The sequence below is a fragment of the Gorilla gorilla genome, chromosome 2 (assembly GCF_029281585.2).
Source record: "Gorilla gorilla gorilla isolate KB3781 chromosome 2, NHGRI_mGorGor1-v2.1_pri, whole genome shotgun sequence".
In the NCBI taxonomy this organism is placed as follows: Eukaryota; Metazoa; Chordata; class Mammalia; order Primates; family Hominidae; genus Gorilla; species Gorilla gorilla.
Window position 1 is genome coordinate 196,080,318 of NC_086017.1, and position 15,078 is coordinate 196,095,395.

The 15,078-nt window shown below is 38.1% G+C and overlaps 1 protein-coding gene across 2 annotated transcripts in view; it reads left to right on the forward strand.

Annotated features, from left to right (window-relative positions):
- The window catches only part of VPS8 (VPS8 subunit of CORVET complex), a 239,072-nt gene that overhangs the window by 165,645 nt on the left and 58,349 nt on the right, over nucleotides 1-15,078 (forward strand). For both annotated transcript variants that reach the window (XM_063704436.1, XM_004038141.4), the window contains exons 40-41: nucleotides 5,269-5,350; nucleotides 5,714-5,796. In XM_063704436.1, coding sequence (XP_063560506.1) covers nucleotides 5,269-5,350; nucleotides 5,714-5,796 — 165 coding nt within the window. The remainder of the gene's footprint in view (nucleotides 1-5,268; nucleotides 5,351-5,713; nucleotides 5,797-15,078) is intronic.

Consider the following 15,078-nt stretch of genomic DNA (forward strand, 5'->3'; position numbering starts at 1 on the left):
TGGTTTTTGCTTGTTGATATAAGTTCCTTATAGATTCTAGATATTAGACATTTGTCAGATGCATAGTTTGTGAATATTTTCTCTCATTCTCTAGGTTGTGTGTTTACTCCATTGATAGTTTCTCTTGCTGTGCAGAAGTTCTTTAGTTTAATTAGGTCTCATTTTTCAGTTGTTGTTTTTGTTGCAGTTTCTTTTGAGGACTTAGCCATAAATTCTTTACCAGGGCTGATATTGAGAATAATATTTCCTAGGTATTCTTCTAAGAGTTTTATACTCTGAGGTCTTACATTTAAGTCTAATCCATCTTAAGTTGATCTTTGTATATGGTGATACATAATTCCCCAGTTTCATTCTTCTGCATATGGATACCCAGCTATCCTAGCACCCTTTCTTGAATAGGGAGTCTTTTTCTCATTGCTTATCTTTTTTTTTTTTTTTTTTTTTTTTTGGTCAACTTTTTCAAAGCTCAGATGGTTGTGGGTGTGGGTCAGCTTTTGGATATGTTGCTGGATTTGGTTTGCTAGTATTTTGTTGAGGACCTTTGCATGTATGTTCATCAGGAATATTAGCCTGATGTTTTCTTTTTTTTTTTTTTTTATTGTGTCTCTGCCAGGTTTTGGTATCACAATGATGCTGGGCTCATAGAATAAGTCAGGGAGGAGTCTCTCCTCCGTAATTTTTTTGAAAGAGTTTCAGTAGAATTGGTGCCAGGTTTTTTTTATATGCCTGGTAGAATTTGGCTGTGAATCCATCTGGTCCTGGCCTTTTTCTCATTGGTAGGCTTTTTATTACTGCTTCAATTTCAGAACTTGTTATATTGATCTGTTCAGGGTTTCAGTTTCTTTCTGGTTCCATCTTGGAAGGTTGTATGTTTCCAGGAATTTATTCATTTCTTCTAGGTTTTCTAGTTTGTGTGCATAGAGGTGTTTATAATAGTCTCTGAGGGCTATTTTTTATATTTCTGGGGGTCAGTGTTAATGTCCCCTTGTCATTTCTGACTGCGTTTATTTGGATCTTCTCTCCTTTTCCCTCCTTCTGTCATTCCTTCCATCCTTCTGTCCGTCCATCTGTCCTCCCTCCCTCCCTCCCTCCCTCCCTCCTTCTCTTCTTCCCTCTTTCCTTCCTTCTTTTTTTGTTTTTGAGGCAGGGTCTTGCTCTGTCACCCTGGCTGGAGAGCAGTGGTATGATCGACCTCCCAGGCTCAAGCAATCCTCCCACCTCAGTTTCCCAAATAGAGTAGCTGGGACTATAGGCACACACCACCACACCCTGCTAACTTTTGTGTTTTTGTAGAAACAGGGTCTCCCCAGGTTGCTCAGGCTTGTCTCGAACTCCTGGACTCAAGCAATCTCCCCACCTCAGCCTCCCAAAGCTGGGATTACAATTGTGAGCCATCACACCTGGCCTCTCTTTTTCTTACTAGTTAGTGGTCTAGCAATCTTATTTAATCTTTCAGAGAATTATCTTTTGGTTTCATTAGTCTTTTATATGGTTTTTCTTGTCCCAATTGTATTCAGTTCAACTCTGATTTTGGTTGTTTCTTCTCTAGCTTTGGGGTTGGTTGGCTCTTGTTTTTCTAGTTCCTCTAAGTGTGATGTTAGATTGTTAATTTGAGATCTTTCTAACTTTTTGATGTGGGCATTTAGCACTATAAACTTACCTCTTAACAGTGCTTTAGCTGTGTCCCAGAGATTCTGGTATGCTGTATCTTTGTTTTCATTGGTTTCAAAGAATTTCTTGATTTCTGCATTAATTTCATTGTTTTTACCCAAAAGTCATCCAGTAGGGTTGTTTAATTTTCATTTAATTGCATGGTTTTGAGAGATCTTCTTAGTACTGATTTCTGTTTTTTTAATGTTGTGGTCTGGGAATGTGGTTGGTATGATTTTTGTTTTTTTTAATTTGTTGAGTATTGTTTTATAGCCAATCATGTGGTTGATTTTAGAGTATGTGCCAGGTGGAGATGGGAAGAATGCATATTCTGTTATTATTGGGTGGAATGTTCTGCAGATGTCACTTAGATCCATTTGGTCAGGTGTCACATTCAGGTCCTGAGTATCTTTGCTAGTTTTCTGCCTCGATAATCTGTCTGATACTATTAATGGAGTATTGAAGTCTCCCACTATTATTGTGTGATTATCTAAGTCTCGTCATAGGTTTCTAAGAACTTGTATTATATATCTGGTGCTCCATTGTTGGGTGCATATGTATTAGGATACTTAAGTCTTCTTGTTGAATTGAGCCCTTTATCATTATTTAATACCTTTATTTGTCTTTTTTGTTCATTGTTGTTTTAAAGTCTCTTTTGTCTGAAATTAGAATAGCAACCACTGCTCTTTTTTGTTTTTTTGTTTGCTTGGTAGATTTTTCTCCATCCATTTTCTTTGCATCTATGGGTATCATTGCATGTAAGATGGATCTCTTGGAAGACAGCATACCATTGAGTCTTGCTTCTTTATCCAGCTTACCACTCTGTGCCTTTTAAGGGCAGCATTTAGCCTGTTTATGTTCAAGGATACTATTTTTATGTGCAGATTTGATCCTGTCATCATGTGTTTAGTTGGTTGTTGTGCAGACTTCATTGTAGTTGCTTTATGGCGTCAGTGGTCTATGTACTTAAGTGTGTTTTTTGTGGTGGCCAGTAATAGTCTTTTGTTTCCATGTTTTGCTTGAGGACCTCTTGTAAGACATGTCTGGTGGTAACGAATTTCCTTAGCATTCATTGTCTGAAAATGATTTTATTTCTCCTTTGCTTATGAGGTTTAGTTTGTTTGGATATGAAGTTTTGGGTTGGAATTTTTTTCTGTAAGAATGCTGAGTATAAGCCCCCAATCCCTTCTGGTTTGTGTGGTTTCTGCAGAAAAGTCCACTGTTTGCCCAATGGGGTTCACTTTGTAGGTGACCTGCCCCTTCTTTCTAGCGGCCTTTAATTTTTTTTTTCATGTTGACCTTGGAGATCTGATGACCATGTGTCTCGGTAATGGTCATCTTGTATAATATCTCACAAGGGTTCTCTGCATTTCCTGAGTTTAAATGTCAGCTTCTCAAGGTCAAGAACCTAGCAAGGTTAGGGAAATTTTTGTGGACAGTATCCTCAAATATGTTTTCCAGGTTGCTTGTCCTCTCTCCCTCTCTTTCAGGAATGCCAAAGGTTTGGTGTCTTTACATAATCTCATATTTCCTGGAGGTTTTGTTCATTTTTTTTTCTTTTTTTCTTTGTTTTTGCCTTTAATTTTTATTTGAAGAACTGGTCTTCATTTTTTATCTGAAGAACTGGTCTTCAACCTCTGAGATTCTTTCTTCAGCTTGATCTACTCTACTGTTAATTCTCCCAATTGTATTATATGATTCTTGCAGTGAGTTTTTCAGCTCTAACAGATCAGTTTGGTTCTTTCTTAAAATGGCTATTTCATCTTTCAGCTCTTGTATCATTTTATTAGATTCCTAAGATTCATTGGATTTGGATTCAGCTTTCTCCAGAATCTCAAACATCTTCATTCCTATCCAGATTCTGAATTCTATATCTGTCATTTCAGCCATTTCAGCATGGTTAAGATCCATTGCTGGGGAACTAGTGGGGTTGTTTGCTGTTAAGAAGAAACTCTGGCTTTTTGAGTTTCCAGAGTTCTTTCTCATCTGTATAAGCTGGTGTATCTTTAATATTTGAAGTTGCTGTACTTTGGATGGCATTTTTTGCTTTTGTATTCTTTGATGCCTTTGAAGGTTTGACTGTGGTATAATGTGGGGTCAGTCAACTGTCTTCATTTCCGGAAGATTTCAGGGGGCCAAGGCTCAGCTCAGCACTACTGGGCTGCTTGTTCTAACCCTGAGCGGCTGAGACCAGGCCTATGGCTTTGTGCTCTGGCCCCTCAAGCTTATGTACTTGCTGCATTGGAGGAGCTGAAATGTTTCTGGTCAGCTGGTAGCAATGCTCCAGTGGCGGCTGCCAGCTAAAGCACTTTGTTGAGGCAGTGGCTGCAGAGTCCATCCTTGTGTGTGTGTGCCAGCAGCAACAGTGGCATGACAGGTGCACATGCTTGTGCCAGCATGGACAGCAGTGGTGTGGGGTGTGCTGCACACCAGCAGGGGTGGGGTGGCAGCATCTTCATTGGGGCAGGGCAGCACTGGGTTCTTTTTTTTTTTTTTTTTTTTTTTAGACCGAGTCTTGCTCTTCTTGCCCAGGCTGCAATGGCATGATCTCGGCTCACTGCAACCTCCGCCTCCCAGGTACAAGCGATTCTCCTGCCTCAGCCTCCTGAGTAGCTGGGATTACAGGCACCTGCCACCACGCCTGGCTAATTTTTTTGTATTTTTAGTAGAGACGGGGTTTCACCATGTTGCCCAGGCTGGTCTTGAGTTCCTAACCTCAGGTGGTCTGCCCGCCTCAGCCTCCCAAAGTGCTGGGATTACAGGCGTGAGCCACCACGCCTGGCCATTCATTAATAAATATTTTTCCTAAGGTTTAGGAAGAACACAGAATTTAGAGTCAGGTAATTGACTGGCTGTGTGATCTTTGAAAAATTACTTAACTTCAGTGAGCCTCAATTTCACATCTCTAGTGAAGATAATACCTACTGTATAAGGTTATTATGAGATTGAAATGCAAAAATGTAAATGTAAAGCATTTAATAGTGATTAACATAATATAAATAAATGATAGTTTTTTTTTAATCTCTTAACATGGTTGATCATGTTAACTGATACAGTTTTAACTTCTATTTCCTGGTCCGTGATGACTTAGGAAATATAAGATAATGCTTGATGTGGAAAAAACTTTGGATAACCTTTACTCATTTTTCTTGCTTGACATAGCTAAAGGAAATTGGGTGGGGGACAGCTAGTGGGGGTGCTTATTTCTTTATGCAGCAATAGTGTTATTTTAAACTTTGTCAGTGATAAATTTTTAATAGAGTAGGTAAGAATCTAGCAGGAAGCTCTTTCCTGGCTTCTTTGAACCTGCCCTCCCCTGAGACACATAAGATTGCAGTTCTGAGGCCTAGACTTACTTAACGGTGGCCTCCTTATGTTTCCCAGGGCTTCATGATAAAAATGCCTGTTCTAGCTGTGGTTTCTGCTTTGTATTGTCTTTTTTTTTTTTTTTTTTGCCCCAAGTATTTCCATTTTTATTTTTTCTAATTTTTACCAACAAATGTATGTGAGAAGTACATTTCAACCTGTAAAACATTATGCTGATGTTAGTTATTCTTTTGTTTTTCATTGTTTTCTTTGACCATTTTTCTTTTTCTTTGATTTTCTCTGACATTATAGGCACTATGGTTTCCGTTATTGGAGGCAATGATGGCCCCTCAGAAGCTGTCCAGTTCAGCCATTCCTCATCTACACTCTGAAGGTAAGTTCTTCAGAATTCAAGTGACTGAGTCCACCTGTATCATCAGTCCAATATTTGTCTGCAGAAACTATCAGTATAATATCTTTTTCCAATAGCATATTCTTATGATTTTTCCTTAATGAAACCATATAGTATGGTTGATCTCATCTTTCATGTTTCTTTCTGTTGTTCCACTCATATAATTTATCTTAAATAATTGTAGTCTTTGTAACTTGTCAACAGTTAATTTTAAAATATCAAAGAGGCCTTGGTTAGCTAAGTTTCTAACAAGCTATATAAATGCACTGTTTTCCACAGACTTACAGGAAAAACTGAAAACTCTTATTTTAAACTAACCTTAATATTAATATTTTGTTATAACAGCTCTGAAGTCTTTGACCATGCAAGTTTTAAATAGCATGGCAGCATTTATTGCCCTTCCATCAATTTTGCAAAGAATCTTACAGGTGAGTTAAAAGGGGTGAATATTAAATATTGATTTCAACTAACATTTTAGTTATATATAAATAACAGTGAATTGGGCTAATATTTAAATGGATCTCAAGCATAATGCAGCTAATTTTCGGCAATAGCTAAATATCTAAATATCTAACTTCCGACCCTCATTCTTGAATCTTTTCTGTCAGTTTATTGGTGTGACTTTGCCTGACATAAGCTTGTGACCTTCAGTTAGGGCGTGCAGCCTTCAGATATTCCCTGTTGCCTTGGGATTCAGATATACAAGTTTCCTATTGGTTTGCTAACTGGGAGGGAGTTATCAGCTGATTATAATTTTTAGATTCCAAAAAGATAATCTAAAAATTAATACAGGAATTTCCTAAGCATTGGTTGTTATTTAGGCTTTCTAACTCATCCTAAAATTATTTTTATCTTGAATACTCATCCTTGACTCTAAATTCTAGCTGGCTTTGTGTCCAAAGCTTTTGTAGGAAGCATCATTTTGGTTTACTTCTTTCAACAAAAAAGCCTGAACCTTCTTGGCTTCATCAAAAGAGAACACTGAAAATACTCCAAGATATATTTTTAGAAAAAAACCTGTGAGCATTCTTGGGGAAACAACAGGAATTAGAATCCATTTTGTCTATCCTCACTTTATTCAGTATAGGCATACATGTGCATGCACCCCGCCCCCACCACACACACATACAAAGCAAACCGTAATATGATGCCATTAGTCTTTATAATTTTCAAATGATTTTTATTCAGTGAAGAATGTTCCTATCAGCTCTTTTAAGGCTCACCAAGCTTGGCCGGGCGCGGTGGCTCAGGCCTGTAATCCCAGCACTTTGGGAAGCCGAGGCGGGCGGATCACGAGGTCAGGAGATCGAGACCATCCTGGATAACACGGTGAAACCCTGTCTCTACTAAAAATACAAAAAAATAGCCGGGCATGGTGGCAGGCGCCTGTAGTCCCAGCTACTTGGGAGGCTGAGGCAGGAGAATGGCGTGAACCCGGGAGGCAGAGTTTGCAGTGAGCCGAGATCGAGCCACTGCCCTCCGGCCTGGGCAACAGAGCGAGACTCTGTCTCAAAAAAAAAAAAAAAAAGACTCACCAAGCTCTACTTCCTATCTGATATTAAGCTTCTGGGGCTTTTCTGATAAAGATGACTACATCCTGTAGTCTTTGTCATTACATGGTATACTATCATTTAGAATACTTTTTTTTTTTTTTTGAGACAGCCTTGTTGCCCAGGCTGGAGTGCAATGGTGTGATCTTGGCTCACCGCAACCTCCGCCTCCCGGGTTCAAGCGATTCTCTTGCCTCAGCCTCCCGAGTAGCTGGGATTAGAGGCATGTGCCACCACGCCCAGCTAATTTTGTATTTTTAGTAGAGACCGGGTTTCTCCATCTTGGTCAGGCTGGTCTCAAACTCCTGACCTCAGGTGATCCGCCCGCCTCGGCCTCCCAAAGTGCTCGGATTACAGGCATGAGCCACGGCGCCCGGCCAGAACACATTTTTACATGTATTATTTCATTTGATCTTAGCAATTATCATGTGTTGAATAATTCTTTGATATAGACTGCTTCACATATCCATTTTAAAGCTCATTACTTATGAGGTTTCTAATCATGTATAAAGTAATATCTCCATAAGGGCAGGAATACTTTCCCAAGTAAGTTATAAGAAATGAAATCATAAAGCCAAATGGGTTCTCTCTGTGTTATACATTTTGCTTTATATTGAGCTTTAACCACACATTATGATATGTAAATTATAACAAAAACATGTTTTTCTCTTGGCAAAAACATGATTTTTAAAATTTTTTATATCTCAAGACTTTGGAATCTAGAAGTCTCTTGATATTTGAAAATCTTCACTTTATTTTGAGTTATACTGGCATTCATTATAATTTTTTCTTATCATTTTCTATTTTCAATGGTTGTTAACTCCCACTAATCAGGAAGGTATGCTGTTTCTTAAATTCCTCATTTGCATGTTTGTGATTGCTGTAATTATGCTACCTTATATTTGTACAGAGATTTTTATTTTTCAAGGTGCTTTCACTGATATCATTTCATTTGAAGCCCACAACAATCCCTTGAGGTAGGCAGGGCTACTATAAACATTTCTGCTGGAAAAAGAAGAAACTGAAGTATAGAGAAGTTGAGTTCTTAGCCTATCATTAGCAGCAGAACCTGGACCACCCCCTAAGTCTCTCACTTCCTAATTCATGTTCTTTTTTATTATGTCGTGAGCTTTTTTTTATTTGTTTATGTCCCCGGTCTTTTGAGTTCATTATTAATTAAATATATTAATTGTATGTTATGCTGTTTGGGTGAAAGGCATAGTTCTGAACCCATAAGAGCTCTTATTTAAGAGACAAAAAATGTGCTGATACAACTATTCATAGGGCTCTATTCAAGTAATAGTGGCCACCTTTAGGATTATCTGTTCTGAATCCATATAGGATAATTGCCATGCCTACATTTCTATACTTAATCTGCGTAAGAGCAGGAGGAGCTGTGGGAAAGTGTGACACTGCCTCCTGGGTCCAGCTGATTGACTCGGGGTGAGCAAATGGCCTAAACAAGGCCAATCAGTGTGCTTTCCAGGACATTTTAGAACTGAACTTGGAAAAGACCTATAAGTCTCTCGTTAGGTCTCTGGATTACATCAGGTACAAATTTCAGGAGCGGACAGTTCCTGTTTTTCCATTATATGGACTGGAAGAGTGAAAAAGCATAATCTGTAGAGAGAAGGAAACGAATGTAGTAGACACTAAGAAGAGACACACAAATGGATACAATGCATAAAGAGGATTCAAGACGTAGAGACCAGGAGAGGAGACGATGTGGGGAGAAAAAGCTGATGCACACGAGTCTCTCATTGTGACTCTTAAGACTTACCAGCATTCCTCTTCTTGGATCTGTGAAATACCCTAGCATCTTTACAATAATTAACTTTTTTGAGTAAGTTAGATTGAGTGGTATTTATGACTATATATGACCAAAGGAGTACCAATAAAAGTATATACCTGAAACAGAGTAGGAAATTTGGAAAGATTTCCTGGAAGAGGAGATGTCTGAGCTGATTCCTAAAAGAGTCTAAGGAAATCAAGGAAAGAAAGGAGGTAGGATTATTCTATATACACAAAGACTTTGAGGTGAAAGCATGGTACATTTGGAAAGTTACAAGTTTTTTAAGTGTGCTCGGAACATAGGATAAGAATAAAGAAAAATTACAGAGCTGAAATTTGAGAGATAGGCAGGGACTGTGTCTTTAATTGCTTTGTAATTCATGATAAGGAGTTTGGATTTTATTCTAAAATCAGTTGTCATCAAGATTTTTAGCAGAGGAATGATTCAGACACAAGGGGAGGGGAGTAAAACACAGGGCTGAAAATGAGGATTTGGGGAAAGTCTGCTGATGGGATTCCCTGTGCTCCTCTTCCCCCTTCCAGCAGCCATCAGACGCACTCACTTCTCACGAAGGAGACAGAGGTTCATTTTCTTGAGACACTGAATGATCTCAGAGGAATAAACCCTAAACAGATTGGATGCTTCAGGTTTTCCTCAAGAAAAAGGCTGGCTAGCTGTCCTGTCACTCTCCATGGAGCTGCATCAGTCAGCAAGCCTCAGTTACACAACCAGGCCTTTCATTGAGGTTTAGTATTTCTATTATTAATTACTAGAGCAGTATTAGATTTACAGAGAAATTAAACAGAAAATACAGAGAATTCCCTTTTACCCCTTCTCCCTCCCACACTCAGTTTTGCCTACGGTTAACATTTTTGTATTAGTGTGGTATATTTGTTACAATTGGTGAATTAATATTGATACGTTATAATTATTAACTAAAGTCCATAGTTTACATTAGGAATCACCCTTTGTGTTGTACAGTTGTATGGGTTTTGACAAATGCATAATGTCCTATATCCACCATTACCATATCATACACTGCTGTAAAAGGCCCCTGTGCTCCACCTATTCATCCTCCTCCCTATGCTAATCCCCTGGTAACCACTAATTTTTTTTCTTTTATTTGAGACAGAGTCTCACTCTGTCACCCAGGCTGGAGTACATTGGCGTGATCTCTGCTCACTGCAACCTCCACCTCCCAGGTTCAAGAGATTCTCATGCCTCAGCCTCCCAAATGGCTGGGATTACAGGCATACACCACCATGCCCAGCTAATTTTTGTATTTTTAATAGAGATGGGATCTTGCCATGTTGACCAGGCTGGTCTTGAACTCCTGGCCTCAAGTGATCTGCCCACCTCTGCCTCCCAAAGTGCTGAGATTACAGGTGCGAGTCACCGTGCCCACACTGATTTTTTTTTTAACTGTCCCTATAGTTTTACCTCTTCCAGAATGTCATATAGTTGGAATCATAGAGTGCGTAGTCTTTTCATATTGGCTTTTTTCACTTAGCAATATGCACTTAAAGTTCTTCCATTTCTTTTGGGGGCTTGATAGTTCATTTCTTTTTATCTCTGTATATTCCACTGTATGGATGTTCCACAGTTTTGTCTATCCACATACCTATCAAAGAACATCTTGGTTGCCTTCCAGTTCTGAAAATTTTCAGTAAAACAGCTATGAACATTCATATGCAGGCTTTTTGTGTGGACTTAAGTTTTAGACTCATTTGGGTAAATACCTAGGAATGTGATTGCTGGATTATATAAGACTATGCTTACTTTTGTAAGAAACTGCCAAACTCTCCTCCAAAATGTCTATACCATTTTACATTTCCACCAGCACTGAATGAAAGTTCCTGTTGCTCCATAACTTAGCAGCATGTGGTATTGTCAGTGTTTTGGATTTTAGACATTCTAGTAGACGTGTAGTAGTCTCATCATTGTTTTAATTTGTAGTTCTCTTACAACATGTGATATTGAGCTTTTATGTGCTTTTTGAAGTGTTTGTTTTCTTGTTGTTGGGTTTTAAGGATTCTTTGTATATTTTGGATAAGGTTCTTTATCACATGCGTGTTTTTGCAAATATTTTCTCCCACTCTGTGGCTGGTCTTTTCATTCTCTTAACAGTGTGCTTCACACAGCAGAAGTGTTTGCTTTTAATGAAGTCTAGTTTATTGACTTTTTCTTCCATAGAATATGCTTTTGATGTTGTATGTAAAAACTCATCACCAAACTCAAGGTTACGCAGATTTTTCTCCTTTGTTTCTTCCTAAAAGTTTTGTATTTTTGCATTTTACATTTAGAGCTATGATCCATTTTGTGTTAATTTTGGGGGAAAATATATGGTCAGTGTTGATTCATTTTTCTGCATGTGAATATACACAGTTGGAACTAGTTCCAACACTACTTGTTGAAAGGACTGTCCCTTTCTCCATTGAATTGCCTTTGCTTAGTTTACCATATTCATATGGGTCTATTTCTGGGTTTTCTGTTCTTTTACAATGATCTATTTTCTATTCCTTCACCAATACCAACACTGTCTTGATTAGTTTTATAATAGGTCTTAAAGTCAGGGAGTGACAATCATCCAACTTTGCTCTTCTTCATTATTGTGTTGGCCATTCCTTGTCTTTTGCCTCTCTGCTTTAAACTTCAGAAACGGTTTGTTGATATCTTACAAAGTAACTTGCTGGAATTTTGATTAGGAATACATTGAACTTATAGATCAAATGAAGAACTAACATTATAACAATATCAAATCTTTCTGTTCATGAACATGAAATATTTCTCCATGTATTTAGATCTTCTTTGCTTTCCCTCATTAGAGTGTTACAGTTTTCTTCATACAAACTGTGTATATTTTATTAGACATATCTAAATATTTCTCTTAGGTACTAATGTGAATAGTATCTTTTTAATTTTAAATTCTAACTGTTGGTTGCTGGCATATTGGAAACCAGTTGACTTTGTATAATAACCTTGTATCCTGTAACTTTGCTATAATCACTTAATTGTTTCAGGGTTTTTTAGACAATCATGTCATCTGCAAACAAAGACAGTTTTATTTCTTCCTTCCCAATCTGTATATCTTTTGTTTCCTTTTCTTGTCTTATTGCTGTAACTAGAACTTCCAGTACAGTGTTGAATAGGAGTGGTGAGAGGGGTTATCTTTGCCTTATTTTCTGTCTTAGAAGAAAGGCAGTTTCTCACCATTAAGTATGATGTTAGCTGCAAGGTTCTTATAGATACTGTTTATCAAGTTTAGGAAGTGTCCCTTCCTTCCTTGTTTGCTCACAGTTTGTCTATCATGAGTGGGCATTGGATTTTATCAAGTGCATTTTCTGCATCTGCTAATATGATCATATGATTTTCCTTATTTAGCCTGTTGATGTGGTGGATTACAGTAATTGATTTTTCTTGTCTTTTTTTTTTCCTTTTTTGTGGAGAATGGGGTCTCACCGTGTTGCCCAAGCAGGTCTCACCCTGGGCTCAAGCCATCCTCCCACCTCTGCCTCCCTAAGTGCTGGGATTACAGGCATGAACCACCACACCCAGCCCATTAATTGATTTTTAAATGTTGAACCAGCCTTGCATACCTGGGATAAATCCCACTTGGTTGTTATGTATAATTCTTCTTATACATTACTGGATTCAATTTGCTAATATTTTGTTGAGGATTTTTGCATCTCTGTTCATATAGTTTCCTTTCTTGTAATATCTATGTCTGGTTTTGGTATTAGGGTGATGCTGGCCTCAGAGAATGAGTTAAGAAGTGTTCCCTCGTCCGGGACGTGGTGGCTCACGCCTATAATCCCAGCACTTTGGGAGGCCGAGGCGGGCAGATCACGAGGTCAGGAGATCGAGACCATCCTGGCTAACACGGTGAAAACCTGTCTCTACTAAAAATACAAAAAAATTAGCCAGGCATGGTGGCAGGCACCTGTAGTCCCAGCTACTCGGGAAGCTGAGGCAGGAGAATGGTGTGAACCTGGGAGGCAGAGCTTGCAGTGAGCCGAGACCATGCCACTGCACTCCAGCCTGGGCGACAGAGCAAGACTGTCTACAAAAAAAGAAAAAAAAAAAAAGTGTTCCCACTGCTTCTGTTTTCTGGAATAGATTGTAGACAGTTTGTATAGTTTCTTCCTTAACTGTGTGGTAGAATTCCTCATTATTTTCCTCAGCAGTCCCAGTATTTAATCCACGTTAAATCCTCTCTACTCTATCTCCTAGAATATTTTAGGAGTTAAGTTTTTTCTCCCTTGCCTTTCCACCCTCACTGCAGCCCCAATCACACCTGTAAATATAAACTCTTTTTGAGCCCTACCTTCATATTAGCTTACCCCCGAGGCTGTGAGTTTTGTAAAAGCAGAGATCATGTCTCCCTTGTTCACTATGTTACCTACAACACCCAGTGCAGTGCCTGAAACATAGTATATGCCCATTAAATATTAGTTGACTCCCTCACCTAATGTCCTTCTATAGTTCTCACCAGTTTACAAATCACTTCAGTGTTCATTATCTTCTCTGATTTCTAACTGTGCAAATTGAGCTGGGGATGTAGCAATACCTCATGTATCTCATGAGAAAAGTGCCACTCAGAAAGATCAAATAATTTGTCTTAGTTTATTCAGTTTTGAAATGGGAACCACTAGAATTAATCCAGGTCTGCTAACTTCAAGTTTTAGGGCTTTTCTTCTGTATGTAATACTAATCAAGGCGTTTCTCATACCCACCTCACTTTATCAGATCCCCACTGAAAAAAGTAGGGAGCAGCAGTTACTTAGGTGCACAATTGCTCAGATACAACTGAAAAAATTAGTTTTTCCAAAAGAAGTGGTCACATGATAAGAGGTTCTCACAGATCTTCTTGATCTTCACGTGTTTATTCAGACTGATGCCTGGGACCCAAATTACACTGTTTTTTTTTTTTCATGAATATTAGGTGATAAAAGAACATTTTAAAGGACCATATTTTCGTTATATACATTCTATCTTTGCTCTATGGCTGAAGTAACTTTTAGCTTCTGAGAAGCTGTTTATTACTTTCTCACTGAGGAAAGGCAAACAAATTATTTATAGACGCTCCTGTTCAGGGCATCATTCATATTTTAAAGCAGTGCTCAATTAATAAAGATTTTTATTTTAAACACCCACATACATGATACAATAGGTACCAGAAAGCAATAGGAAAAAAACATGGTCATCACATCTTTTCTAGTGTGTGTCTTGAAAAACAAATTTACCTGGGTACCCAAGTATGCTCTTCCTTCATAGTTTGCAAACAAACAACTTAAGAGAAACCTCAGCATTTATTCATTGCTGAAGAATCTAGCTGACATCTTTGGAAAATAATTTGAAGAGCTAGTGGGTCGGAGCATGCTGTGCTGGAAGCTTTGAGCTCCCTTTTGCATTCTATAATTTATATGTTGTCCCAGCATGAGGTCATTTTCTTGATTTTGCTTTTAAATTATGTATATTACAGTGAGATGTACTGATATAAATATAGAAATGACCTATAGAGATTTCCTTTTCCCAGAATTTAACCTTTTAAGACCTCTTTGTTCTCCAAACCACCCTTGTCGAAAACACATGCCAGAACTCTGTTGTCTTATTGGATCCACATATTATAGTAAATTTTATAATAGATTTTTCTAATAAGATATTGTACCATCTGTTGATATTTGACAAACGTATACTTATTAAGAACTTGACCAAAAGTATAATTAAACATTAACAAGGGTCTATTTTTATGCAAAGAAAATAAAAAGAAAAAAATGTGCAGTGGGTATATGGCTTTGGGTTGTTTTTCTCTGAAGGACTAATCTGAAATATCTGTATCTTGCCTTTTGTAAATGATTTCCACATATTTGACAGATATCTTTAGCTTAGTGATATGATCTCTAGCTGTGAAGTAGAAATTTTTCCTGCTAAGCTTAAGTGATGTGTTCAAGCCCAAGCTTGTTAATTTGATAATTACTACACAAATACATAGTTATTTTGTGCCTTGGATTTCTTCAGCAAAACCCTAGCAGTTGAAGAGTCCAGAGAAACCTCTGGCAGACAATCTCATGCTGCTCTAGACAGACTCAAAGCACTGAAAACCAATCTTAGTTAGAAACTGCACAACCTATTCTGCAAGAGCCATCACTAGAACCCAGAAGAGAATAGCAAATCCTGAGACAATTCTTATACAGGTTTTTCCTGCTTCCATAGCCTTTTTTCCTTCTGAACTCACAGTAACTCTTAACAGTACCAAGAGTTTAATAACCCTTACTCCCTAAGAAATAGCCAGACATGTTTCTCGTGTTTTCCAGCAATCGTTAGTTTATCATTTAGTTACCTATGTTAGAAACCCATATTTTCAAGCA